Source organism: Mustela putorius, unplaced genomic scaffold (genome assembly GCF_011764305.1).
Source record: "Mustela putorius furo isolate JIRA1106 unplaced genomic scaffold, ASM1176430v1.1 tig00003845_pilon_pilon_pilon, whole genome shotgun sequence".
Taxonomy (NCBI): Eukaryota; Metazoa; Chordata; class Mammalia; order Carnivora; family Mustelidae; genus Mustela; species Mustela putorius.
The window spans coordinates 21,539,133-21,564,950 of NW_025421998.1; the positions used below are offsets into that span (position 1 = coordinate 21,539,133).

General features: G+C 38.3%; 1 protein-coding gene across 5 annotated transcripts in view; it reads left to right on the forward strand.

The window, feature by feature from the left end:
• Positions 1–25,818, forward strand: part of CCDC146 (coiled-coil domain containing 146) — a 120,087-nt gene that overhangs the window by 6,708 nt on the left and 87,561 nt on the right. For 3 of the 5 annotated variants that reach the window (XM_013060490.2, XM_013060486.2, XM_004739596.3), the window contains exon 2: positions 18,899–19,068. In XM_013060490.2, coding sequence (XP_012915944.1) covers positions 18,910–19,068 — 159 coding nt within the window. In that variant the 5' untranslated portion in view covers positions 18,899–18,909. Of the gene's footprint in view, positions 1–18,852; positions 19,069–25,818 lie in introns of all 5 variants that reach the window. The other 2 variants (XM_013060487.2, XM_013060492.2) reach the window with 1 other exon arrangement.

The following is a 25,818-nucleotide window of genomic DNA, read 5'->3' on the forward strand; positions in this document are numbered from 1 at the left end:
TGATAGTTTGACTTCTTCTTTGCCGATTTGGATGCCTTTAATTTCTTTTTGTTGTCTGATTGCTAAGGCTAGGACTTCTAGTACTATGTTGAACAGCAGTGGTGATAATGGACATCCCTGCCATGTTCCTGACTTGAGCGGAAAAGCTTTCAATTTTTCTCCATTGAGAATGATATTTGCAGTGGGTTTTTCATAGATGGCTTTGATAATATTGAGGTATGTGCCCTCTATCCCCACACTTTGAAGAGTTTTATTCAGGAAGGGATGCTGCACTTTGTCAAATGCTTTTTCACCATCTATTGAGAGTATCATATGGTTCTTATTCTTTCTTTTATTAATGTATTGTATCACATTGATTGATTTGCAGATGTTGAACCAAACTTGCAGCCCTGGAATAAATCCCACTTGGTCGTAGTGAATAATCTTTTTTAATGTACTGTTGGATCCTATTGGCTCGTATTTTGGTGAGAATTTTTGCATCTGTGTTCATCAAGGATATCGGTCTGTAATTCTCTTTTTTGATGGGATCCTTGTCTGGTTTGGGGATCAAGGCGATGCTGGCCTCATAAAATGAGTTTGGAAGTTTTCCTTCCATTTCTATTTTTTGGAACAGTTTCAGGAGAATAGGAATTAGTTCTTCTTTAAATGTTTGGTAGAATTCCCCTGGGAAGCCGTCTGGCCCTGAGCTTTTGTTTGTTTGGAGATTTTTGATGACTGTTTCAATCTCCTTACTGGTTATGGGTCTGTTCAGGTTTTCTATTTCTTCCTGATTCAGTTGTGGTAGTTTATATGTCTCTAGAAATGTATCCATTTCTTCCAGATTGTATAATTTGTTGGCATAGAGTTGCTCATAGTATGTTCTTATAATTGTTTGTATTTCTTTTGTTGTTGGTTGTGATCTCTCCCCTTTCATTCATGATTTTATTTATTTGGGTCCTTTCTCTTTTCTTTTTGATAAGTCTGGCCAGGGGTTTGTCAATCTTATTAATTCTTTCAAAGAACCAGCTCCTAGTTTCGTTGATTTGTTCTATTGTTTTTTTTTTTTTTTTTTTTTTTTTTTTTAGTTTCTATTTCATTGATTTCTGCTCTGATCTTTATGATTTCTCTTCTCCTGCTGGGTTTAGGCTTTCTTTGTTTTCTTTCTCCAGCTCCTTTAGGTGTAGGGTTAGGTTGTATATTTGAGACCTTTCTTGTTTCTTGAGAAAGGCTTGAACTGCTATATATTTTCCTCTCAGGACTGCCTTTGTTGTGTCCCACAGATTTTGAACTGTTGTGTTTTCATTATCATTTGTTTCCATGAATTTTTTCAATTCTTCTTTAATTTCCTGGTTGCATTCTTTAGAAGAATGCTGTTTAGTCTCCATGTATTTGGGTTCTTTCCAAATTTCCTCTTGTGATTGAGTTCTAACTTCAGAGCATTGTGGTCTGAAAATATGCAGGGAGTGATCCCAATTTTTTGATACCGATTGAGACCTGATTTAGGACCGAGGATGTGGTCTATTCTGGAGAATGTTCCATGTGCACTAGAGAAGAATGTATATTCTGTTGCTTTGGGATGGAATGTTCTGAATAGATCTGTGATGTCCATCTGGTCCATTGTGTCATTTAAGGCCTTTATTTCCTTGTTGATCTTTTGCTTAGATGATCTGTCCATTTTAGTGAGGAGAGTGTTAAATTCCCCTACTATTATTGTATTATTGTCGATGTATTTTTTTGATTTTGTTATTAATTGGTTTATATAGTTGGCTGCTCCCAGGTTAGGGGCATAGATATTTAAAATTATTAGGTCTTCTTGTTGGACAGACCCTTTGAGTATGATATAGTGTCCTTCCTCATCTCTTATTATAGTCTTTGGCTTAAAATCTAATTGATCTGATATAAGGATTGCCACCCCAGCTTTCTTTTGATGTCCATTAGCACGGTAAATTGTTTTCCACCCCCTCACTTTAAATCTAGAGGTGTCTTCGGATCTAAAATGAGTTTCTTGTAGGCAGCATATTGATGGGTTTTGTTTTTTTATCCATTCTGATACCCTGTGTCTTTTAACTGGGGCATTTAGCCCATTAACATTCAGGGTAACTATTGAGAGATATGAATTCAATGCCATTGTATTGCTTGTAAGGTGACTGTTACTGTATATTGTCTCTGTTTCTTTCTGATCTACTACTTTTAGGGTCTCTCTTTGCTTAGAGGACCCCTTTCAATATTTCCTTTAGAGCTGGTTTGGTGTTTGCAAATTCTTTCAGTTTTTGTTCGTCCTGGAAGCTTTTTATCTCTCTTTCTATTTTCAATGATAGCCTAGCTGGATATAGTATTTGGCTGCATGTTTTTCTCGTTTAGTGCTCTGAATACATCATGCCAGTTCTTTCTGGCTTACCAGGTCTCTGTGGATAGGTCTGCTGCCAATCTAATGTTTTTACCCTTTTATGTTACAAACTTCTTTTCCCAGGCAGCTTTCAGGATTTTCTCTTTGTCTCTAAGACTTGTAAATTTTACTATCAGGTGATGAAGTGTGGACCTATTTTTATTGATTTTGAGGGGCATTCTTAGCATCTCCTGGATTTTGATGTTTGTTCCCTTTGCCATATTAGGAAAATTCTCTACTATAACACTTTCCAATATACCTTCTGCTCACCTCTCTCTTTCTTCTTCTTCTGAAATCCCAATTATTCTAATGTTGTGTGATCTTATGCTGTCACTTATCTCTCGAATTCTCTCCTCATGGTCCAGTATTTATTTGTCTCTCTTTTGCTCAGCTTCTTTATTCTCTGTCATTTGGTCTTCTATGTCACTAATTCTTTCTTCTGCCTCATTTATCCTAGCAATAAGAGCTTCCATTTTTTATTGCACCTCATTAATAGCTTTTTTAATTTCAACTTGGTTAGATATTAGTTCTTTTATTTCTCCAGAAAGGCTTTTATCTCTCTGGAGAGTGTTTCTCTAATATCTTCTATGCCTTTTTCAAGCCCGTCTAGAACCTTGAGAATCATCATTCTGAACTCTAGATCTGTCATATTACTAATTTCCAATGTCTGTATTGATTAGGTCTCCAGCCTTCGGTACTGCCTCTTGCTCTTTTTTTTTTTTGTGGTGAGTTTTTCTGCCTTGTCATTTTGTCCAGATAAGATTTGCTTTCTCCTCCTCTGGAATTCCACTGTTTTCCTTGGTGAGTGAAGTTGGTCTTGGCTGGGTTTCTTTTTGATCTTCTGGGGGAGGGACCTGTTGTAGTGATTCTCAAGTATCTTTGCCCCAGGTGGAATTGCACTGCCCTTACCAGGGGCTGGGCTGAGTAATCCGTTCCAGTTTGCTTTTGGGAGCTGTTGTTCCCTGAGCGCTTTCTGTAGCGTTCTGGAGGATGGGAATGAAAATGGAGGCCTCCCAATCTCTGGCCCGGAGGAGCCGAGAGCTCGGGGTCCTGCTCCTCAGTGTGCCCTCAGAGAAAAGCGCCCAACCATCCCTGTCTCCCTGGCCTCTGGCTGCGCTTGGGGGAAAGCGCTCAATCGCTCACACTTGGAGAAAAGTGCCCGGTTGCTTCTGTCTCCGTGGCCTCCAGCCGCGCTCCGAGCTCACCCAGCCTGCCGACCTGTTCAACGTAAGCCCGAGTTGAGAGCTCATTCCTTGGCTTTGTGGCTGTTGCCGGCTTCCCCGCTCTAATACCTGTGAGCTCTGTGACACTCAGACACCCCCGGACCTTCTCTGACCCTGCAGGTCCTGGGGTTATGCTGCCCCCACATGTGCTTCCCCCCAGTTTAGCCTCTGGAGCGATGTCCTCCCCATGGAGCAGACTTTTAAAAGTCCTGATTTGGGGGGCACCAGGGTGGCTCAGTGGGTTAAGCTTCTGCCTTCGGCTCAGGTCATGATCTCAGGGTCCTGGGATCAAGCCCCTCATCGGGCTCTCTGCTCAGCGCGGAGCCTACTTCCTCCTCTCTCTTCCTGCCTCTCTGCCTGCTTATGATCTCTGTCTGTGAAATAAATAAATAAAATCTTTAAAAAAAAAAAAAAAGTCCTGATTTTGTGTTCTGTTGCTCCGCCGCTTGACAGGAGCTGGCCCCTCCCCACTGTGGTCTATCTTCCAGTCACTTTGGATTCACTTCTCCGCAGGTCCTACCTTTCAGAAAGCAATAGATTTTCTGTTTCTAGAATTGTTGCTCTTCTTCTCTTCGATTTCCTGTTGGATTTGTAGGTGTTTGCAATGGTTAGATAAGCTATCTAACTGATCTCCTGCTACCTGATGTTGTCTCAGCCTGCTACTACTCCGCCATCTTGACTCGCACCCCCCTTATTATGTATTTTTATCTAATAATATTTTCATCCCTTTACTTCAAGCCTGTGACACTATATTTGGGACTTGTGTCTTATAAACAGAACACAGCAAGATATTTTAAAACCAATTTGAGAATCTTTCTCAACAGGTAAATTAATCCACTTTACAATTTTTGTAATTACTTTTACATTTATATGCATTCTTGACAGCTTATTTTGTGTTTTCTATTAATCTTGCCTTTTTGCTTTTTGGGGGAGGGGTCCTCTACTTTCTCCATTAATTTAGTCTGTATATTTTTCTTTATTCACCTTTTCCTCCATATAATTTGGAAGACTATTTCTTTTCTTCTAATCATTATCCTTGGTTTTTTTGCATACTCTCTTGACTTAGCAGAAGCCTGATCAATCAGTATCTTCCTCCTTCTCTTGAACAGTGAAATTCTTTAACATCAGTCTTCTCCCTTCTGTCTTCCGTGTCATTTATTCCCTTGTATATTTTAGTTTAGTAGTTGTTATTATTATTATCATTTTAGAGTGAGTGAGCATGAGTTGGGGACAGGGGCAGAGGGAGAGAGAGAGAATCGTAAGCAGGCTCCATGCTCTCAGCACAGAGCCTGGCACAAGGTTTGATCTCACAACCCTGAAATCATGACCGGAGCCAAAATCAAGAGTCAGTCACTTAACTGTCTAAGCCAGGCTTGCTCCCCTATTATTGTTTTTTATATTTTGTGCTCATTTAGATTTAGCAACATTTAAGAATTTATTTGCTCACCTCTTTCCTTCTAGATTTGGTTTTGTTTTTACTGAAGTGTATCTTTATATATATATTTAATGAGTCTTTGAGTTATTTCTTCAGATTTTCTCTAAATGTCTTTATTTTGCCCTTACTCTTAAATAACTAGTTGACAGTTACTGTCTCTCAGTACTTTGAAGTGGTACAGTTTTTGCTAATGAGAAGTCTAAGTCTTCTGTCTGTCTAATTTAGTGCCTTTGTAGAGAAAGTGCCTTTTCTCTCTGGTTGCTTTTAGAATTTTTTTCTTTGTTTTGATAGCCTACAGTTTTCATACTTTGTGTAAATTCTGTTCTTTTTGTTGCTTTGCTTTGTTTTATAGTTACTGAGGTATAATTTACACACAGTGAAATCCACCCTTTTGGGGTGAACATTTCTATCAATTTTGGCAGATGTATTCAGTGATGTAGTCACATGAAAATCAAGATGTAGAATTTTTCCATCACTGTCAAAAGTTCCCTCATACTACTTTGTAGTCACTCTTTCTCCCCCAGCATCCAGCCCCTGGCAAATACTTGATCTGTTAGCTGTCCCAATACTTTTGCCTTTTCCAGGAACTTCTAAAACGGAATCATATAGTACATAGTCTTTTGACTTAATATAATGTATTTGAGATTCACCCACACTATTGTATGTGTCAATAGTTTATTCATTTTTATTTCTTTTTTTTAATTCATTTTTATTTCTGAGTCATATTCCATTGTATGAATGTACCACAATCTGTTTATACATCCCTTAAGTTGATATTTGGGTTGTTTCAAGTTTGGAGTGAATATCAATAAAATCAACGTAAACATTTATGTACAGTTTTTGAATAGATACATATCCTCCTTCCCCCTGAATAAATACATATGAATGAATGGCTTGGTCATTTGGTACATGTATGTTTAACTTTATAATAAGTAAGTTGTTGTCCAAAGGAGCTATACAACTTTGCATTCTCACTAGCAATATGTTCAGTTACTCCACATCTTCACCAACACTTGGTGTTGTCACTTTCTAAAAAACACTCTAATAAGTGTGGTTGTATCTCATTGTGATTTTTAATTGGATTTCTCCAATTACTAATGAAGTAAACATATTTCCTTTTTTTTTTTTAAAGATTTTATTTATTTATTTGACAGACAGATCACAAGTAGGCAGAGAGGCAGACAGAGAGAGAGGCGGGAAAGCAGACTCCCTGCTGAGCAGAGAGCCCAATTTGGGGCTTGATCCTAGGACCCTGGGATCATGACCTAAGCCAAAGGCAGAGGCTTTAACCCACTGAGCCACACAGGTGCCCCTGAATAAGCATATTTTCATATTCTTATTTGCCATTTGTATATCTTAGGTTAAGTATATGTTCAAATCTTTTGCTCACTTTTTAAGTCAGTCTATTTGATTTCTTATTATTAAGCTATGAGATTTCTTTTATATATATATATTTTAAAGATTTTTATTTATTTATTTGACAGACAGAGATTACAAGTAGGCAGAGGAGATAGGCAGAGAGAGGAGGAAGCAGGCTCCCCGTCGAGCAGACAGCCTGATGTGGGGCTCGATCCCAGGACCCTGGGACCATGACCTGAGCCAAAGGCAGAGGCTTTAACCCACTGAGCCACTCAGGCACCCCTAAGCTATGAGATTTCTTAATATATTGTCCATACTAGTCTTGTGACAGATAAATTATTTGCATGTATTTTCTTCCCATCTGTGCTTTTTGTTTTCAGTTTCCCAATACTGTCTTCCAAAGAGCAGAACTCTTAGATTTTGAAAAGTCCAATTTATCTATTTTTCTCTTTTATGATTTGTGGTTTTGTGTCCAATCTAAAAACAAAAACAAAAAACAAACAAAAACAAAAAACCTTTCTCCAAACCAAGGTTGTAAATAGTGAATATTTTCTTCTGAACACTTTTTACTTTTAGATTTTACATTTAGTCATATACCTCTAATAAGTTACTTTTTGTAAATGATAGAGTGTATGGTTTGAGGTGCATCTTTTTACATAAGAATGTCCAGTTGTCCAGTATTATTTGCTGAAAAATATGATCATCTTAATGGATTAAAAAAAGTTTAGCAAAACTCAATACACTTCCTGTTAGAAACTTCCAACAAACTTGGATTAGAAGGACACTTCCTCCACCTGGTACAGGCAGCTATGGAAACTTACACTTCATACCATATTTAACTATGAAAGACTGAATGCTTTCCCTGTTAAGATGTGCAACAAAGGAGCACCTGGGTGGCTCAGTTGGTTAAGCAGCTGGCTTCAGCTCAGGTCATGATCCCAGGGTACTGGGATTGAGTTCCACATCTGCTGAGCAGAGAGCCTGCTTATCCCTCTCCCTCTCTCTGCTGCTCTGCCTGCTTGTGCTCTCTATCTCTCTGTCAAATAAATAAATAAATGATCTTTAAAAAAAAAAAAAAGAAAAGGATGTGGAACAATGGGAGAATGTTCACTCACCACTTTTGTTCAGTATTGTACTAGAGGTCATATATATATATATATATATATATATATATATGGCAATACAAAGAAATAAAAGGAATCTACATTGGAAAGGAAGAAGTAAAATTGTGTTTATTTGCAGACAGCATGATCATGTGAATAGAAAATTCTAAGGAATATTGTGCAAAGCTACTGAATTAATAAAAATGTTTCACAAGGCTACAAAATACAAGGTCAATGACAAAAACCAATTTTATTTCTTTTCTTTTGAAGATTTTATTTGTTTGTTAGAGATGGTGCACATGCACGAGAGAGAGCATGAGCAGGGGAGAGGAGCAGTGGGAGAGAGAGAGGCAGATTCCTCACGGAGCAGGGAGCCCAGTGCAGGGCTCAGTCCCAGGACCCTGAGATCACAACCTGAAGGCAGATGCTTAACCAACTGAGTCACCCAAGCACCCCACCAGTTTTATTTCTAAGGACTAACGATGACATTTGGAAATCAAAATTGAAAAGTAATATCATTTACAATAACACACAAAATGTGACATACTTAGGGATAAAGTTAACAAAACATATACAAGACATATCTTCTGAAAACCATAAGACATTGATATGAAAAACTGAAGATGACCTAAATAACAGGGGAGAAAAACCAAATTCAAGAAAAATAAGACTCAACATTAAGATGGCATATTGCCCCACACTGATGTATTGATTTGTTGCTCAGTCAAAATTGCAGCAGGCTTTTTTAAAGATAGAAATTGATAGGTTCCTTCTAAAATATGTATGGAAATAAAAATATATAGTATAGCTAAAACAATTTTGAGAAAAAACTAAGTTTGAGGGTTTATACTACGTCATTTTAATACTAACTACAGAGTTTTGATAATCAATACAATATTGTATTGGTATTAGAATAGACATAAATCAATGGGACAGCATAGAGAACATAGAAATAGACCTACACATATTTAGTTAATTGATATTTGGAAAAGGTACTATGATAATTAAATGGGAAGAGGATATTTTCCTAACAAATGGTGCTGAACCACTAGATATCCATATATCCCTCACCTCCCCAAAGAATATCAATGCTTACTTCACACCATACACAAAAACTTGACAGAGATAAAAGATGCAAGTAGAAGAGCTAAAACTCTTGAAGTTCTAGAAGAAAATATAGGGGGAAAATCTTGTGACCTTGAGTTTGGCAAAGATTTCTTAAGATACAAAATGTGAACCATAAAAGAAAAAAAATGATACATTGGATTTCCTCAAAATTAAAAAAATTTGTTCTTCAAAAAGACAATCCTAAGAAAATGAAAAGATTGGGAGAGACTGAGAGAAAATATCTACAAAACATATTAATAAAAGAATTGTATCCCAAAGACACAAAGAATGCTTACAATATTAGTAGGGAGCAAAAGAACCTGATTTTTTTACTGGGCAAAAAATAGTAAGACACTTCATCTAAGAAGATATGTAAATGGCAGATAAGCCCATAAAAGACATTCCACATTAAGTAGTCTTATGGAAATGGAAATTAAAACCACAAATTAAAAATCAAAATTAGATGCCACTACACATCCAGCAGAATGGATAAAAATACTGACATTATCAAGTGTGAAAGGACATGGATCAATGGGAACCTTGGTGTCCACTTTTTCCTGGTGTGAATATAAAATCACAGAGCCACTTTGGAAGACAATCGGACAGTTTTATATTGAGTTAAACATATACTTACCATATGACCCAGTAATCCCATTCCTAGATATTTACCCAGGAAAAATGAAAACATACATTCACATGAAGACTTATACTCAAATGTTTATAGCAAAGTCAAATGTCTATCAGCTGGTGAATTGGCAAATAAATTGTGGTGCATCTGTACATTGTGATATCACTCGGCAATAAAAGGAATGAAATATTGATGCCCACAGCAATGTAGGTGAACCTCAAAAACCCTCTGCTAAATTATAGAAGCCAGAAAAATCTATGATTCTATTTACATAAAATACTGGAAAAAGTAAGACTAGTTGTTACTAGGTGCCTGGGATGGCAGGCGTGGGGATAGGACAGGGCACGGATCATAAAGGCACACAGAGGAAGCTTTTAGAGCTCATGGCGTCATAAGCATAGGAAGGTGCACACATGAGTTGTGTCTTTCCACAATGTCAGCTTTAGTCAATCACAAAGCAAGGTTAAATCACAATGATAAAGCAGACTCAGGATTCCAAACTCAATGACATCTCCCCATGTGATTAAACGTGGCTTCTTACATGGCACACACAGCAGGATAGAAGACAAGCCATATAACAAACAAGATAACAGAAAGGAGCGGGAAGTGAACGAACCAAATGTGAACTCAGTTTGTGGGTGTGCCGCTGAGATAAGGCCTGCGTCTGGTCCGGGTCAGCTCTCGGCACTCACTCCTTCTCATGATCAGCAGGGAAGGCTCTCGGTTCTGTTTGGAGAACAGAATTGGGCAAAACCATCGGTGGCAATTGCCTTTTTTAAGTGGTCAGATGTAGAAGGGTCAGGTCTGAGGAGTCTGACAGTTTGTTGCCAAAATCCTTCCCTTTTTAAAGGGATTTAATCAGTTTTGGATTTCTGCAGACCTCCTCTGGTTCAGCTGGTTATCAGTTCTGGGGTGTCGTCAGCTGACATTGGTCCTGGCAATATCTCCTAGCTGCAGTACCTTAACTGCTTGCATCATTGCTTGATGCAGGTTCCTACTTGACATGAGAGACTCCATTTTGCTCTCTACAAAATAAGAATGTTTGTGGCAGCGATTACCCAACTGTCAATATGTGTAAAAACCCATATTGCACTCTTAAAATTATGAGTTTTATTGCCCATAAATTATATCTCCATAAAGCTCACTAAAAGAACCCCAGGTAATTCTACTTTTTCTCTCTTCCTCTTAGGCAGGAGCCCCAAGTTCAGTGTTACTAGATAGCATTGTGGCTTCAGGATGGTTGCCAGTGGCTGCTGTCTGACCATGCTGACTCACCTTGAGATATACATCCCTGGGTCTCACACTTGGTTCTCCTGGCCGGTATCTTTGAGAATTCTGCCGTTTTCTCTGGTTCTCAGTGGCATGCACCGCAAACCTTTCCGAAGCCGTGTTTTTCATCAAAATGTCAAGGGTGCTTGGGATGTAGCGCTCTTGGCTAGCCTTCAGTACATCTCCCTGGCCACTGTGTGGACTGTCTTGGGCCTTCTCCACCTACTGCTTTAGCACGAGCAGGTGTAGGATCAGTAATCGTATGCAGCCTTGTCACATCCTCAGCCTCTCACCTGAGAGAAGGGGCACATGATCTCTCCGATGTTCTCAAATGTCCGAGTTCCATTATTTCGCTTCCTGAGCCTTGTCCCGGGCAGACTAGAGGCCTCAGGGGCCTACGCCAACTCTTCTTGCTCCCCATTTCAGAGAGGGTTTTTGTTGTTGTTGTTGTTTATTTTTACTTCTAACTTCCTCCACCAATGTAAAGGAGGAAAATTGGTTTGGTAAATATTTTTCTAAAGTTATAATGAATGTAAGAAGCTTTGCTTTTAGAGGAAGGAAAGAAATTGAGTAAGGGATGCTGCCCAAGGGGAGGAAGCTTGAAGGGGAGATCTGCCAAGGGCCAGGGGAAGCCTGAGAACAGGAAGTACTTAGGCAATGAAAAGAGGAGACTGTGAAATTTCTAGACACGGGCAAGGGAATTTTGCCCTCTTATTGTCTAAAGCTGGCCCTGCCCTGACTAAGAATTGACATGTTCTTCTAAGGACCCAAATACTTCACAAATACAAAGATTTCACCATACCCAATATCCTACATCATCTTTCTTTCTCTAGATGAAAACATCTCATGGTGGGATTTCAAGGTTAGGCTTACCAGGACTCTCACACAAGAGCCCAAGGATGTGTTCTAGGACAAATTCATGCTAGAAGAGCCCCAACCTATAGATTCCTAAATCATTTGATCCAGTCCCAGGCAGACATCTCTTTATTTGATCCCTGTCAAAATTATTTAAGGCTTTCACATGAAAGAAAGAAAAAAACAACAACACACAAAAAACAAAAACAAAAAAACCCAGACAGTGCTGGGAGGGAGCTAACATTTATTGAGGACTACATGCTGGGTCTGGACTGAGATTTTGTTCCATTTAATCTTCCCAACAACTCTTAAATCATCTTGTAGTTGAAGAAATAGCCACTTAGAGGTTACATATCTTGCCCAAGGTCACACAGGAAGGGGAAGAATGAGATTCAAGCCTGAGTTGATGAACTTCAAAGGATTCATTTTCCATTACCCCATGCTGTCATCCTGTAGACTAAGTTAAAGCCACTAATCCTAGTCTTAGATGAAATGACAAGAGGAAGAGGAGGAGGACAAACACCACGATGACGAAGAAGAGAGGAGCCAGGGCTATTGCATTTGGGAAGCAGCGACGATAGCCCATACTACACGAAATTCTTTCCTAAGGAAACAGACCCATCTAAACTCACAATTCCTATTGACTAGTGTGTGGGGAAGAGGAAAGGGGTAAATCAAAGAGCAGGTTTGCAATGCAATGACAGACAGGACATATAGACTAGTTTTGTAATGCTATGAATGTGCTATCAGGTATGCTTTTTAAAAATTTAAGCAAAGGTGACAGAAGAATTTGAAAAACATGCGTGTTTTTGTAACAAAAGTAAAGAATGGAGTGCAGGAATAACACTGCAGTGTGAAGATTCTAGATTGCACGTAAACATCTAGAATATCTGATTCACAGACCTTCTGGAAGACTATCAGCTTTAGACCTACTTGAGCATTCCAAACCTCCCACAGGATTTGGAACTGTTTCTGCTCACTACCGAATTATTTGGTAACTATTAAGGGAACTGATAGGGCCTCTCAGCCATCCTTTGAGATTCTAAAGCCTGACTGGACTTGCAGAATGACTGTAAATTATTGTGGATATGAGACCAGTGCTTCTTGCCACACTCTGCGTAAGGGAAGGATTTCCTCTGGTTTGTAACTATAGCAACCAGTTCTGTAGCCTATTGTTTTGCACAGCTCCCATCTCGCCACTTCATGGACAGTCTAATAATCACTGTTCTACCGGAACCGTCTTTAATTGACTTACATTGTATTGACCTTCTCCTTGCTAAAGGGGGTCTTAGCTTTACACCTTTGCAGTGACAGAATCAAATTCATTTAGCCTGCTATATCCTTGATCCTGCTTTCCGTTATTGGAGGCTAGAGCAAAGGGCTTTACCAAGGCTATGGCAAGAATCCTATACAGTATCAAAGTGTAAGGGATTTGGAGCCAGTGGACATGAGTTTGAATAAATACTGACACTTATTGCTGATCACTTATTGTGATCGTGGGCACATCACTTACATTCTCCAGCCTTCAATTTCCTTTTCTGTAAAATGGAGACAATAATAGTTATGAAATGGTTGTTACAAGAACAGAGTGAAATAATATGAAGGAAAGCTTCATTTCAGCTGTGAAGGGCTATATAACTGTCATTACTAAGTGCAGAGGTGCGCACAACTAGGCAGGAGTGCCCACCTGCTGATGAGGACTCCCAGGAGCATTACACTAGAGACAAGAATCACGTCTGTTTCTATGACAGCCTTCCACATGGATGGTCTTCCCATCATGACCCTATATGTTATACCCATTCACAAATGAGTAATATGAAGCTCATTTCGGCTGTGTGGGTTTCTGAGAAAAAGAAAAAATAATAGTTTTTATTTTTATTTATTTATTCATTTGACAGACAGAGATCACAAGTAGACAGAGAGAAGGTGAAGCAGGCTCCCTGCCAAGTTGAGAGCCCAATGCTAGGGGTCTTCTTGGTCTAGCCCGATGCTTGGGCTCGATCCCAGGACCCCAAGATCGTGACCTGAGCCGAAGGCAGGGGCCTAACCCACTGAGCCATCCAGGCACCCCAGAAAAAATAATAAGTTTTAAAGAGAAGGTGAATAACTTTTCTCGGGTCTGTGTCTGGGGTTGGAGGGTACCATGCAAAGGGAAGCAAAAAGGACAATGAAATGAGTTGGGAGAAGGCCTAGAGCTCTCTCAGCTTTTTGCCCTCCCTAGGAGGGAGCATATCCTGTGACAGTCTTTGGTTCTCTGGGATCGTGGGCAGTGAACAGGCTCCTCATTGGTTACACATGCATATAATATAAGACTTAACTAATACTGTGAACATTTACTTTTAAGGCTAGATATGCACTTGGAGCTTCCTCTCAAGAATTTTTTTTTTTATGTCTGTGTATATGTGTCTGTATATAGGTGTGTTTTTAACCCACATTGTTACTTTAACACTTCAGTTATGAGGGAAATTTTAGCTGTACATACTGAACTGCAATGGTTTTACTTCTTCTCTACCAGATTGGAATTTTTTTGCAGGGTTTTTTGTTTTGTTTTGTTTTTTTCTTTTTTTTTTTTTTAAGAACAGGAAGAAGTTGTGGTTTGATTTGTTAGGTTTGTTTCGAATGACAAAGCTTTTTCACCCTCCTTCTTAAAAACAGGACCTGAAGTCTGTATCTTTAAAAAAATGTTTCAAGTCTAACCATGTCTTTGTATAATAATAATGGGGATTATGTAATTGTACAGGAAAAAAAAAAGCTCTACCCATGAACAAGTGCAGTGATTGTTGCATTTAGGACTCCTGAGCTGGTAGTATCTGGTGATGTTGTTGTTGGATTAAGTGGATCTGAGGTAACTGTAGGCTGCATCTGGAATCCGTTGCCTAATATTCTGAGCCTGTGATGTGTAGACCAGAGGCCTTTCAGAAAGGGGCTTTGATGCTGACTTTTAATCTTATCTCTAAAAGAGAACATGTATATAATCACAGAGATACACTAACAGGACTGAGAGGCACTTGTCATATAACTTTAAATATACCACAGTTTTTGAAACCTCATTTTGACATTTCCCTTTTTTTTTTTTTTAAGATTTTAATTCATTTGTCAGAGAGAGAACACAAGCAGGGGGAGAGGCAGAGGGAGAAGCAGATTCCCCGCTGAGCAGGGAGCCCGACGACGCAGGGCTCCATCCTAGGACCCTGGGATCATAACCTGAGCCAAAGACAGACGTTTCACTGACTGAGCCACCCAAGCACCCCCATTTTGACATTTCTATGTTTTTAAATAACTATAGGAAACTGAAACAAGCAAAATAGTTGTCCCAGACATCTCCCTTCCTCCAGCAGGTCCAGCTCTGAGTTCCTGTAGAAAGAGTCCCGTAACTTACCCACAGCAATGGGCCACTGGGGGAGGGAGCATGTGGTCATGTTTCCGGGGCAGATAGAAGAGCTAACTTATGAAAAAGAATGGTGTGGGACCGTATCATTTTTGACTTTAAATGATACCCTGCCACTCCAAAATGAGCAAAACTTGTGTTAGTTCAGCGGTAAGTAATATCGAAAGCGTGGTTTCCTGCTACATCTTTCTTGAAGCAAGCGTTGCCCTTTTATCTTCAAAAAGTCACCATCATTTGTGTATGCTGACCCATTCTCTGGTGCATGGACTATTTGATTTTTGGATTTGCTCCTTATAACTGTCCAGAAAATTTTCCTTAAGAGTTCAAAATCAAAACACAAAATGATGATCACTTCTTTGGCTTTTGAGAAGAGGAAGTAGTGGTTTGTCTTACAACACAAGGCATACCCTGCGATGTTTATTGCTTCATTATTCTTTGTGACACTTCCTATTTTGGCTTTATCTTTTAACCCCAAAACAAAGTGTGAATAAGAGAGAAGCTCAGTGTTCTTGTGGAATAGGACTCGTGCTTTTAATTAACCTCCCTTTCTCCTTCACTAGCCCTTTGGTTTATTTGTGAATGCTCTGTACATGTCCTCTCCCTTCTAGAAAGCCTCATTAAACCATGTGTCTCTTCTTGGGACACCTATAGCATAGCACAGACGGCCTTGGCTCAGGTCCTCAGCATCTAACCTTCCAATTGGGCTACTTAACAGTTGCTGTGAGGATTGTGTGTACTGGAAATGTGCCATACGAGGTAACCCTGTTTCCATGGTCCACGATTTCACAGCACCTGTTTCAGTTATATTCATTTTTACATTTTATCTCTATGCTTCTCTGATTAATTTCTGTCTTGCTCACCAGTCTGTGAGCGCCCCTGGGGCCAGACACCTGGTCTGGTTTTGCTCACCAGTGAATCTATCTCCTGCCCACAGCTGAGGGTGCTGACTCACAACCACTAAATTGTCTCCTTGCCTTCCAATTCACACCCTTTTCAAAACATTCCTCTCATTATCACCAACACCTTTACAAGCTCAGATAACTCTTTAATGCAAAAAAAAAAAAAAAAAAAGTAATGGTTTCCAATTCCTATAGATTAAAAATCTAAATTCCAGGCTACAACCTGCTTTTAAAGGCTTATCTCATTGTTGGTAGAAAAACATTGCTTTTTATTTAGGTTTATTTTACTTTACCTTGTATGATATAGACCTCCTTATTCCCTGCCTTGATTTCTCTTTATATTGTAAATTGCTTGCCTCTTTGTAAATTATTGCTCCTCATAAAAGAACTCAGTAAATATTTGCTTAATTGACTTAGTATTACGGGGATACACATTTCTAGAATTACTATACTTGATAGGTCTGTTGTTCTTCCTACACCAGGAATTTAGATGTTTTATAAATATTCTCTTGTTTATATCATGTAGACTGAGAATATATTTTATTCTATTTTTTTATTTATAGCTGTCAATCATATTGCCTGCAGCATGGTGATCTTGATATAATCCTACATTAATGAATTTGAATATTTGTTTAACGAAATTGAATATTTGTTTAATCTGTTAAACTTTGCTATCTCCTTCAGCCCTTTCCAACCTGTTATTTAATTAGATTAATTAGTGTTTTAGGTTTAAATTCACATGAGACTTTCACATTGGTCTCTATTCCATTTTCTTTCTTTCCTACTCACTCTTCCTTTCTTTTCTAAAGGTCAAAGTTTGTCTGATAATTTCTATCAGAACTCAGTTACAGTGTCTTTTTGTTGCTTCCCTGTGTATAATGTTTTACCTGATTGAAACTATTTGGAATGTTTTCAAGAAACTAGAGACTGAGCAGACAGGGGAATCTGTACAAATCAGCACAGTGCCCTGTTTTTTTTTTTGTTACCACATTTTAAGTGCAGTGTTTTGAGAAGATGGCCTGAAATTAAGTGTTGAATGTTAATGCCATCTCCATTCTAAAACTCCCAAGATCCTTTAAAACATATTTTAAAATAAATATGCAGACTGTACTTGGTAAAACTGTGATAGCAAAAAACTGGCAACATTCCATATGTTTATAATTTGGGGGTTGTTTGACTGACTTGTGGTCCATTCACACTAAGGAGGGCCATGCAGGTGTGCAGTAGCATGAAGGTAATCTCTGCACAGTATTCTGGAATTCCTAGGGATATATTATTCAGTCTACATGCATGGGTTTTCTTCCAAATTATATGGAGAGTGGAGGGGTAAGTGGAAGGGTTCAGACAAAACAAATTGCCCATGAATTGTTATTTATTGGAGCTGGTGGATGGATACTTGAGGATTCATTATGTCAGTCTGTTATTTTTGTTCATATTCAAAATATTTCTTAAAGCAAAAGCTGACATTAACAGTTATGGTGTAATGTTCTGAGGGAAAAATTTTTCTGAGATAGTCATTAACAGGTTTTCATCCATGAAATGGTTGAACCAACATATTGTATCTCATAAACATCAACAAATCTAGATATGTAATCAAACCTTCACAGCTCCTTGAAGATTTAAACAACAACTGTGATTAATTGCCAAAATTGAATTGTTGTGATGCCTTAACAACAACAGGTTCTTTTAACACTGCTTTATGGCACTGAAAACAGTATGTGGGTATTAAAGGAGTGGGAGTCCAAATGATATCAATGGCTATTAATATCATATGTAGAAAGACAACCAAATGAAGCCAAAGCAAAACAAAACAGACAACCAGACATTTAGTGCCTCCTGAGGGAAGTACATGCTACCACCTGTGAAGTATTTTTGCAGCAAGAAGAGGAAAATAAGCGCATGTGTAATTTATGTCTGTGGTAGAGAATTAGAGATAGTAGAATGGAAGCTAAAATCCACAGGGGTGATGCCATTTAATTTGTGTCCATTCTTTATGAAACAGAAAAATTACTGTGACCCCCATTTCAGAGAGGAGGAAAGGAAACTGAATGAATAAATGGCATGCCTATGGCCACTTGACGAATAAATTTAGGAGCCAGAGCCTACCATGCCTTCCAGATTCATATTACAGAACATGCTTTCCCTATTAAAAGAATGGGGATCCCATCATCAAGGAGCAGCTAATCTGATAAGATAGACGTGAGAGATGAGAGATATTTAACAGAAGATCCGGACCTTTAATTTATGACAGTTTGATGTATGTTTTCTGGCAAGAGAAAAGTGCAAGTTTACTCTTCTGTTAAGTGCAGATTCACATGGGTCAGAGATCAAAAGAGCAAAAGATTAGATTGGCTTTTTTTTTTTTTTTTTAATGCAATTGAGTCTCCTTACCAGCTCTCTGAGAAGCAATGATCCCAATGCCACCAAAATGGGCTGGGAGAGACCTTGCAGGCCAAGACAGGTCCTTTTAGACCAAGACAGGTCGCCTTGAATATGTGAGCAAATCAATGCGCAGTAAATCAATGGCCGCCTCCATGACTTGCGCAGTCATGCAAGGATCCGTCCTCCCAAAGGCTTGAGCATGGTTTAATGCTCTGGGGTCACCATGTTGATATCCTTAATTTTATTCTTGAGCTGATGTTTTGTAAATGAAGCCCGAAAGCTCGACAGGACAATTAAGCATGCACACGGGCAGCAGATACATAGCTGAGGGCCCAGGCGGGACCTGCAAGCGTAGGCTTGCCCTGTGGCCCCAGCAGGAATACAGGCATCGAGCAATTAAGCTTTTGGGCAGGTGCGCAGGTACAAGGTGCATGCCTGAGGCAGTGTTAGCCACCGCATGGTGTTGGTTTTTAATTTCCCCAAAATAATTTGAATTAACTTTGTGTTATATTTAAGGGTGAATGTTATTTTTTTTCCCACCCAATCAATGAGTAGTAATTGAGTGCTAACTATAATGCTCAGTAAACGCAATTAGGTTTCTGCTCTCATGGAACTTACATTCTAGTTATATCATTATTTTCCAATTAATGCAACAATAGCTTTTTTTAAATTAGAGTTATTGATTTGAGTGTAGCAATGGAGACTATCTTTATAACCGAGCAGCCTTCATAATAATTTATCTGCAGCTAAGTGTACTGACCTATAATTTCATTGGAGAGTAGCTTACTCCAGTTGATTTTTGCTTGCTTTTATTATTTTCCACTAATTTGATATTATAGGTGACACCATCCCTAAGCAGCTGAATCTGGAATGGTTTTATTTTAGAATTGTGAAAAATGGAAGACAGTGCTACAGACACAGAACAAGAAGAGGAAGAGGAGACAGAGAAAAAGGATCAAGAGGACCCCATTTATGCTGTAGCACCCACAATTAATATCCAAGATGAGCGGTGTGTTGATTTATCTACAACTCCAGCCTTTATTTGTCTGCAAGAGGTATGTTTCCCTTCACGTATTACTGTACTAAGACCTGAGTCATTATCAGCTTAAAAATCAGGTGAAGCTAATATTATCAAGATGACTTATCACATGTAACCTGTAGGCAATACACACAGTTTGAAGCACTTTAAAATAAAATAGTCCCCACCCTCTCTTCTGAAGTCTTATCATAGAATCCTGGACTAACATAGTAGTTCTGACACTTTTATAGCATAATAAATATTTGCATATATGCAGTCATTTAAGTACATTCTATAGGTTGGTAAATGAAATAAAAAAGCAAATTTCTTTCATTATTGACTATACTACATTTACACCCATAAAGTGAAGATAAAAGATCTTAACATACAATTGTAGAACAATCAACATGTACCTAACAAAATGTAGCTAGAGCAGTAGAACATTGATGAAATACACTGCCCCCTATTAGCAGAGAAGCAAAAAAAAGAAAGAAAGAAAGAAAAAAAAGAAAAAGAAAAAAAGGAAATATGATTTTTTTCTTTATCTGTATTTATATATTCAAAACCATGAATCCACATCTCTAGTCTTAATACTTTTAAGTAAGCAGGTTTCTCTATTTCTGCTAAAATCCATTATACATCAAAATTTTTGCAGTAGAGTTTCTACTTTTATTTATTTATTTAAAAGCTTTTATTTAATTATTTGACAGAGAGAGAGAGATCACAAGTAGGCAGGGAGGCAGACAGAGAGAGAGGGGGCAGCAGGCTCCCTGCTGAGCAGAGAGCTTGATTCAGGGCTCCATCCCAGGACCCTGAGATCATGACCTGAGATGAAGGCAGAGGCTTAACTCACTGAGCCACCCAAGTGCCCCAAGTTTCTACTTTTATACCACTACCCTTAACAATTGTATCAAATAAAAATAAGGCTAAACTAGAATTCATTTCTAGTAAATGTGATGCTAATAATAAAAATTATAGTCAAGGTTTTTAGGGCACAGATAAAGAAGCCTGAAAGTCTTGTTTGTAAAGTCAAAGGAGAACTTAGGACGACTTTTCCTTTTCTACGAAACAATTTATTAAATATCAAGAGTCTCTCAGTATACATGTATGCAGAAATGGTAGTTATTAATCATTGGGTATGACCAGCGCCTGAGAAGGTGGATACTTTAGATTATAGCGTCAAAGAACTGTCTTATCTACCCTTTGGAGTAGTGTAAAATTACATCAGTAATGAAATCAGTAATTTCACTCCACGACAGCTGTCCCTTAAGCCAACAAAACCTTGCCGAATGATTATTGGTGTCAACTTTATTTCCATAGAAAACACCATTGAAATTAATCCACTTGGCATCTATAGCTTTATTTGCTAATTCTTTCAACATTCCTCTTAGATTTATGAATCCAAACAAAATTTTTGACCTACTTTATATAAGCTTCCCTCCTTTGGTTATCTAAACAGAAGCTGTATTTGCAGAGTCATAAGAGCTCAGATGGCAACTGAAAGCAAGCAGTCAGAAATCTACTTCCAAAGGTCTAGTGCCTGGCATCACAGGGAAAGAACCTGAAGCTGCTTACACCATTTATTGTTATTAATGCTGGTCACACAATTGGCCCACACCACCAAAGCACAGAGGGCATGGTCTCATTTAACACTGCCTGTGGAATATGTTCAGTATGGCATTCATGGCACTATGTGGTCTGGGCCCAAACCACGTGTACAGTCTAATAATTCACTTAGCCTCTTGTTATCTTCTGTTTATGGGGCACTCCTTCACAGGGACTTTACCCCACTCAGATGCCGAGGAAACTGGCACATATTCGCAAAGCACAATGCAAGGTTATGGCCGTCCAGAAATACTCCTAATCACCCTGCACCTTGAAAGACTGTGCTACTCACACTAAAAGAAATCAAATCAAATATCTGTATAGGTCATACTTTGAAACCCCTGCATCTGTTCCTCACCTTTTAGAGGCCAACTCCATTCCCGTGTCCTTGGAAACATTTAGCCAGTGTTTCCTGTAACTTCTCAACTGCTCGAGCATTTGTAGGCCAAAACTGTCATGTGTTACTAGGTTATGAAAAGATATTTATTGAATATCTTCTTTTCCTATAATATTTTGCATGGAAAATTTAGAATTCTGCACTGATTGTGTTAATCAATAAAGGGAAGAATTATTGTATTAATCAATAAGACCTAACAGGGTAGGATCTACACTGTGTTAATTCACACTTTGGGATGAATGTTCCAAGTGGTGCTTGGGAACTAAGCCACGTGGTTCCCAGCAGTGGACTGTGTGGGTTAATGCGGGACATCTGCTCCCCAACTCTACCATCGCTGCCTACCATCCATAGGTTTTTCTTGTCTTACTGAAAATTTGCTCTATTTTATTTTTATTTAAAAATTTTTTGTTAACAAAAACATATTTTTTGTTACATAACATATATACAGTGATCCTCACAAATGATCAATGTGTAGTTTGGTGAATGTTCACCTATTCCTATAACCAATCCATTCAGAACCAAATTCATCATTCTCCTCCCAATCCCAATTCTCCTTCTGTGTTCTCTTTGTCAGTTTGAGAGTTAAATATCTCTTCGCAATATCTCTCGAATTTATCCATACTCCATTTCTGCCATATTCCCACATAGACCACAATATGTCTCCTTGAGACTCTTCCTAGTCATTGCTCCCACCAAAGCGAACCAGAATTCTTATTTATCACTACACATCAGTTTTGCCTCTTCTGATTCCATAGATGGAATCCTACAGTATGAGTTTCTTTGTGTCTGGTTTCTTTGCTCACCATTATGTCTTTGGAATTCATCACAGCACAGTGTGTGGCAGTAGTTCATTCTTTATTACTGTTCTATAGTGTTCTTATACGTAAATAGGCCCTAATTTGCTTGTCCATTCTATTCTGTTTAGAGATTGGGGCTGTTTCCTCCTTTGGATGATTATAAAATTCCATGGTCATTCCTGTACATGACTTATACTTATGGATTCATTTATTTGGGGTGTATAACTAGGAGTGGGGTTACTGTCTCATAGTCTTGGTTCACATACACCTTTAGTAGATAACTTCAGATAGTTTTCCAAAAAGATTATATACCAACATACACTCTGAGGGACCATTTATAACTCTTGTTGTCCAATACAGTGGCAAGGATTATGTGTTGTGTTATTTGTATCCAGTACAGCACCTGGCTCAAGACTTTGCACAGAGACAAGCAGTAAATATGTAGCATGAGAAAATACTTTTTTTCAACAAAGAGTTTGTGTGTCTCTCTGTTTAAAGCATCATACTAGATGCTGTTGAACATAAGTTATAGCTATCATGATATTCTTCAACTTAGGATTTCTATTTCTGTCTGTACATGGTTATGTAAAGTACCACTGATTTGTAAGTAGGACTTCAGGCATCAAGTGTCGGTGTGTCAAGTGTCAAAGTTTTCCCAAGACTTGGAAGCCATAAAGCCATTCTTGTCTTAAGAAGGTCCAAAATCCAAATATGCAGTTATCTTGCCTAAGCCTTTTGGCTTTTCGTTTTTCACCAAGAACATTCCTTCTCTTCGTTTCCTGAAAATAATTCTTGTGTCAATCAGAGTTAAGTCTTTGACCTGTGAAGAGCGAAGGTAGCACAGGAGCATTTGGGAGGCACGAGGGGGCAATGTGAACGTTGGAGGGAAACACTAAGGATGCAGAAGTGTGCATCAATATAGAATGTGAAATTCTGTAAAAGTACAGTGGGGGGGGGTTCAAGTCATGTGGACAAGGAGATGAAGATGGACTAGGCTTGCCGATGCATGACCTTTTCACTGAAACAGGTTATGTATAAAACTATGAACTGTTGGACTTCTTACAAAATGTATAATAAATATATTTGTGTCCAAGTGTTATGGCATGTCAGATTTGGAAGCCACTGAGATATCAAGAAGTTTTTGAAGAGCCTTGGGAAACTTTAAGTCTCAATCCATTTCACAGATATTAATTCAGTGCCCATTATGTGCAAGCTCTGTGCTAGGAGATGTTTATCATGGTTATCATTAAAATCACTAAAATCTAATTTATCCCTTCAGCTCCTTCTTTGTTTTGAGTGCCTCTTGTATGTGGCGAAGCACCAGACACAATAGGCATCCATAGGTCTAAAGCATATAAAAGGTCACTATTCTCTAAAAGCTTAATTTGGGAAAAACAAACCTGAAATAATAAATACCAACAAAAGGCAACATTTAATTGTGAACCCGTCAGAGCTGTCAGAATTGAATGCAAGGAACAACCACTGTAGGAGTGGGATGATCTGGAAAAAGCTTTTTGGAGGAGGAGGACATGAAAGGAGACATTTCAGCCAAATTCACAGTGTCCACTATGAACCTACTTTTCTGTCCTTAAGCTTTCCTGACACCCATACACGCAGGTACCGAGAATATCTTTACCAAATGACCCGAGGGTACCTCAAGCTACACACACTCAGAACTCAATTCATTCTCTCCTTCTAAATGTTTTGTCCTATATTCTATTAGTTGGCTTTCTTAAATACCTACTGAATTTGTCTATTTTCCATTCCTGCCATATCACCAATTAGAATGCCATTTTGGTGATCAAGGTAAGATAAAATGAGAGACCGAACCAAGGTAGTGGCAATAGGAAAGGGACAGAATACATACAGGTGAGATATTAAGGAAGTAGAAAATGCTGGACTTAGTGTCTGAATGGACAGAGGGAGGAGGGGAGTGAGGAAGAGGAAAGAGTCTGAACTGATGCTTAGATTTCTGATTCAGGAAAGTAGCTGGATTATGGTATTCTAAGTGACAGAGAATTCAGAAGAGGCAACAGGTCTAATCTTAGTCCTTGGGCTGGATATATAGACATAAAAATGTCTTAATAGATTGCTTTCTGAAAGGTTTGCAGATTGCTTTTTATGTATATTTAACAGCACTTCTACCACTATGTTTATAAAAAGTTGTTGCCATCATTTACTTAAGTCCCTACTTTTACTGGGATAGTCACATGTTCAAAAGATACCTTCTTATTCTTTATACCTTTCATTTTCCTAAGGCTGGTAACAGATTAAATAACTTGAGGAATTTTTAATAAAAATTTCTGATTGTTACTGAAAATATTAGTGATTTTCTGATACTACTAAAGCTTCCTTCATTTTCTAGGTTTGCCCTCTTAAAGGAACTGAGGAGTGTCTTGGGTTAATCTGTAACGAAATTTAAAATGTTTTTCAAGAGTGAAAATGACTTTTATTTCTTTCATACATGAATTAATCAAGTAACTGTTTACAGGGGTGAAAATATAAGATCCTCACCCTCGGGTGCCTGGGTGGCTCAGTGGGTTAAGCCACTGCCTTCGGCTCAGGTCATGATTTCAGGGTCCTGGGATCGAGCCCCACATCGGGCTCTCTGCTCAGCAGGGAGCCTGCTTCCTCCTCTCTCTCTCTGCCTGCCTCTCTGCCTACTTGTGATCTCTCTCTGTCAAATAAATAATAAAAAATAAAATCTTTAAAAAAAAAAAAAAGATCCTCACCCTCAAGGAGCTGAAAGTCAATGTAGTTTTAAGTGTGTAATTTAATTCCCATAGTGATTCCATAAGGAATAGGAATTTTAAGATATTATTTTATCTTAAAGTTCTGAAAGGTTGAGACATGCCCTGAGCTGAGCAGCTGGACAAGTACAGAGCCAACCAAGGAATCCTGTCTCCTACCATAGTGCAAATTTCATCTGACTTTCTTCACTGGGCATTTATACATTTAAACACTACTATTTTAGGATTTTACAAATTGACGTTTAAAGTAAACTGTATATTAAAAGAAAAAAATACAGGTAAATATTTAATGTTCTATTTAAATATTTCCCCTTAGCTTCCCTATCCTTTTCTTATTTATCACACTTCATTAATAGCTGTATGTGGAGGATAAGCATTAAAAAAAAAAAAAACAACTACTCAATCTCTTTTTAAAATCTCTACAAGTCTTGCTATTGTTGGCCTATTTTCACTTGTTCTTTAGACATCCAGGCAGCCTGGCGAGAGTAATTTTTCAAGATTTTTTTTGGCTGTCAAGAAACTTTAAACAGACTGATAACTTAATAAACAATACAGAGGGGTTCAATGTTTTCCATAAAGTTTTTTGGTCTGGGGTGGGTTTTTGTTTTTTTTTTTAACCTCTGACAGTAAGGTGTAAATTTAAAAATCTTTCCAGTATGGAAAAGACTTTGGAACATGCTTGGAATGCACTTAAACGTTTGTGGTTTTGACATGGCTAATAATCTATTTACAAAGATTAAAGTTTTATATTAGGATTATAAAACTACAGGCCACATTCCACTTTGCAAAATAGATTAACACCCCTAAATTCAATTAGTAAAACCATGCACCACAGAAGAGTCTGGGAAAGAGAAAAGAAAGTTCCACGTTAGGATATCTTTATACTTGGCACTTTTGAAATGAAAAAACATGAAGGTTGATTCTGGCTAGGAAATCCAGGGTGTTGTCAGAAAAACTCTGCTATCTGAACATGTGATCAGTGGCAAGTGGGAGTCAGAAAAGACTTGAAAATCAAGGACAGAGAAGAATTAATGGTTCCTCTGCCTCCTCTCTGAGATGAACTTCCTTTACTGATTCTAAAATCTACTGCGCGTGGAGCGCATACCAGACTCAGGCCCGAGAATCAGAGGCAAATGCCACAAAGACCCTACCCTCCAACAGCTCATCTGTCCCTTCCTCTGTGTGGTTAATTGTCCTTAGTTTCCCTTTCTCTTTTTTGATGCTTTTACAGACATAAT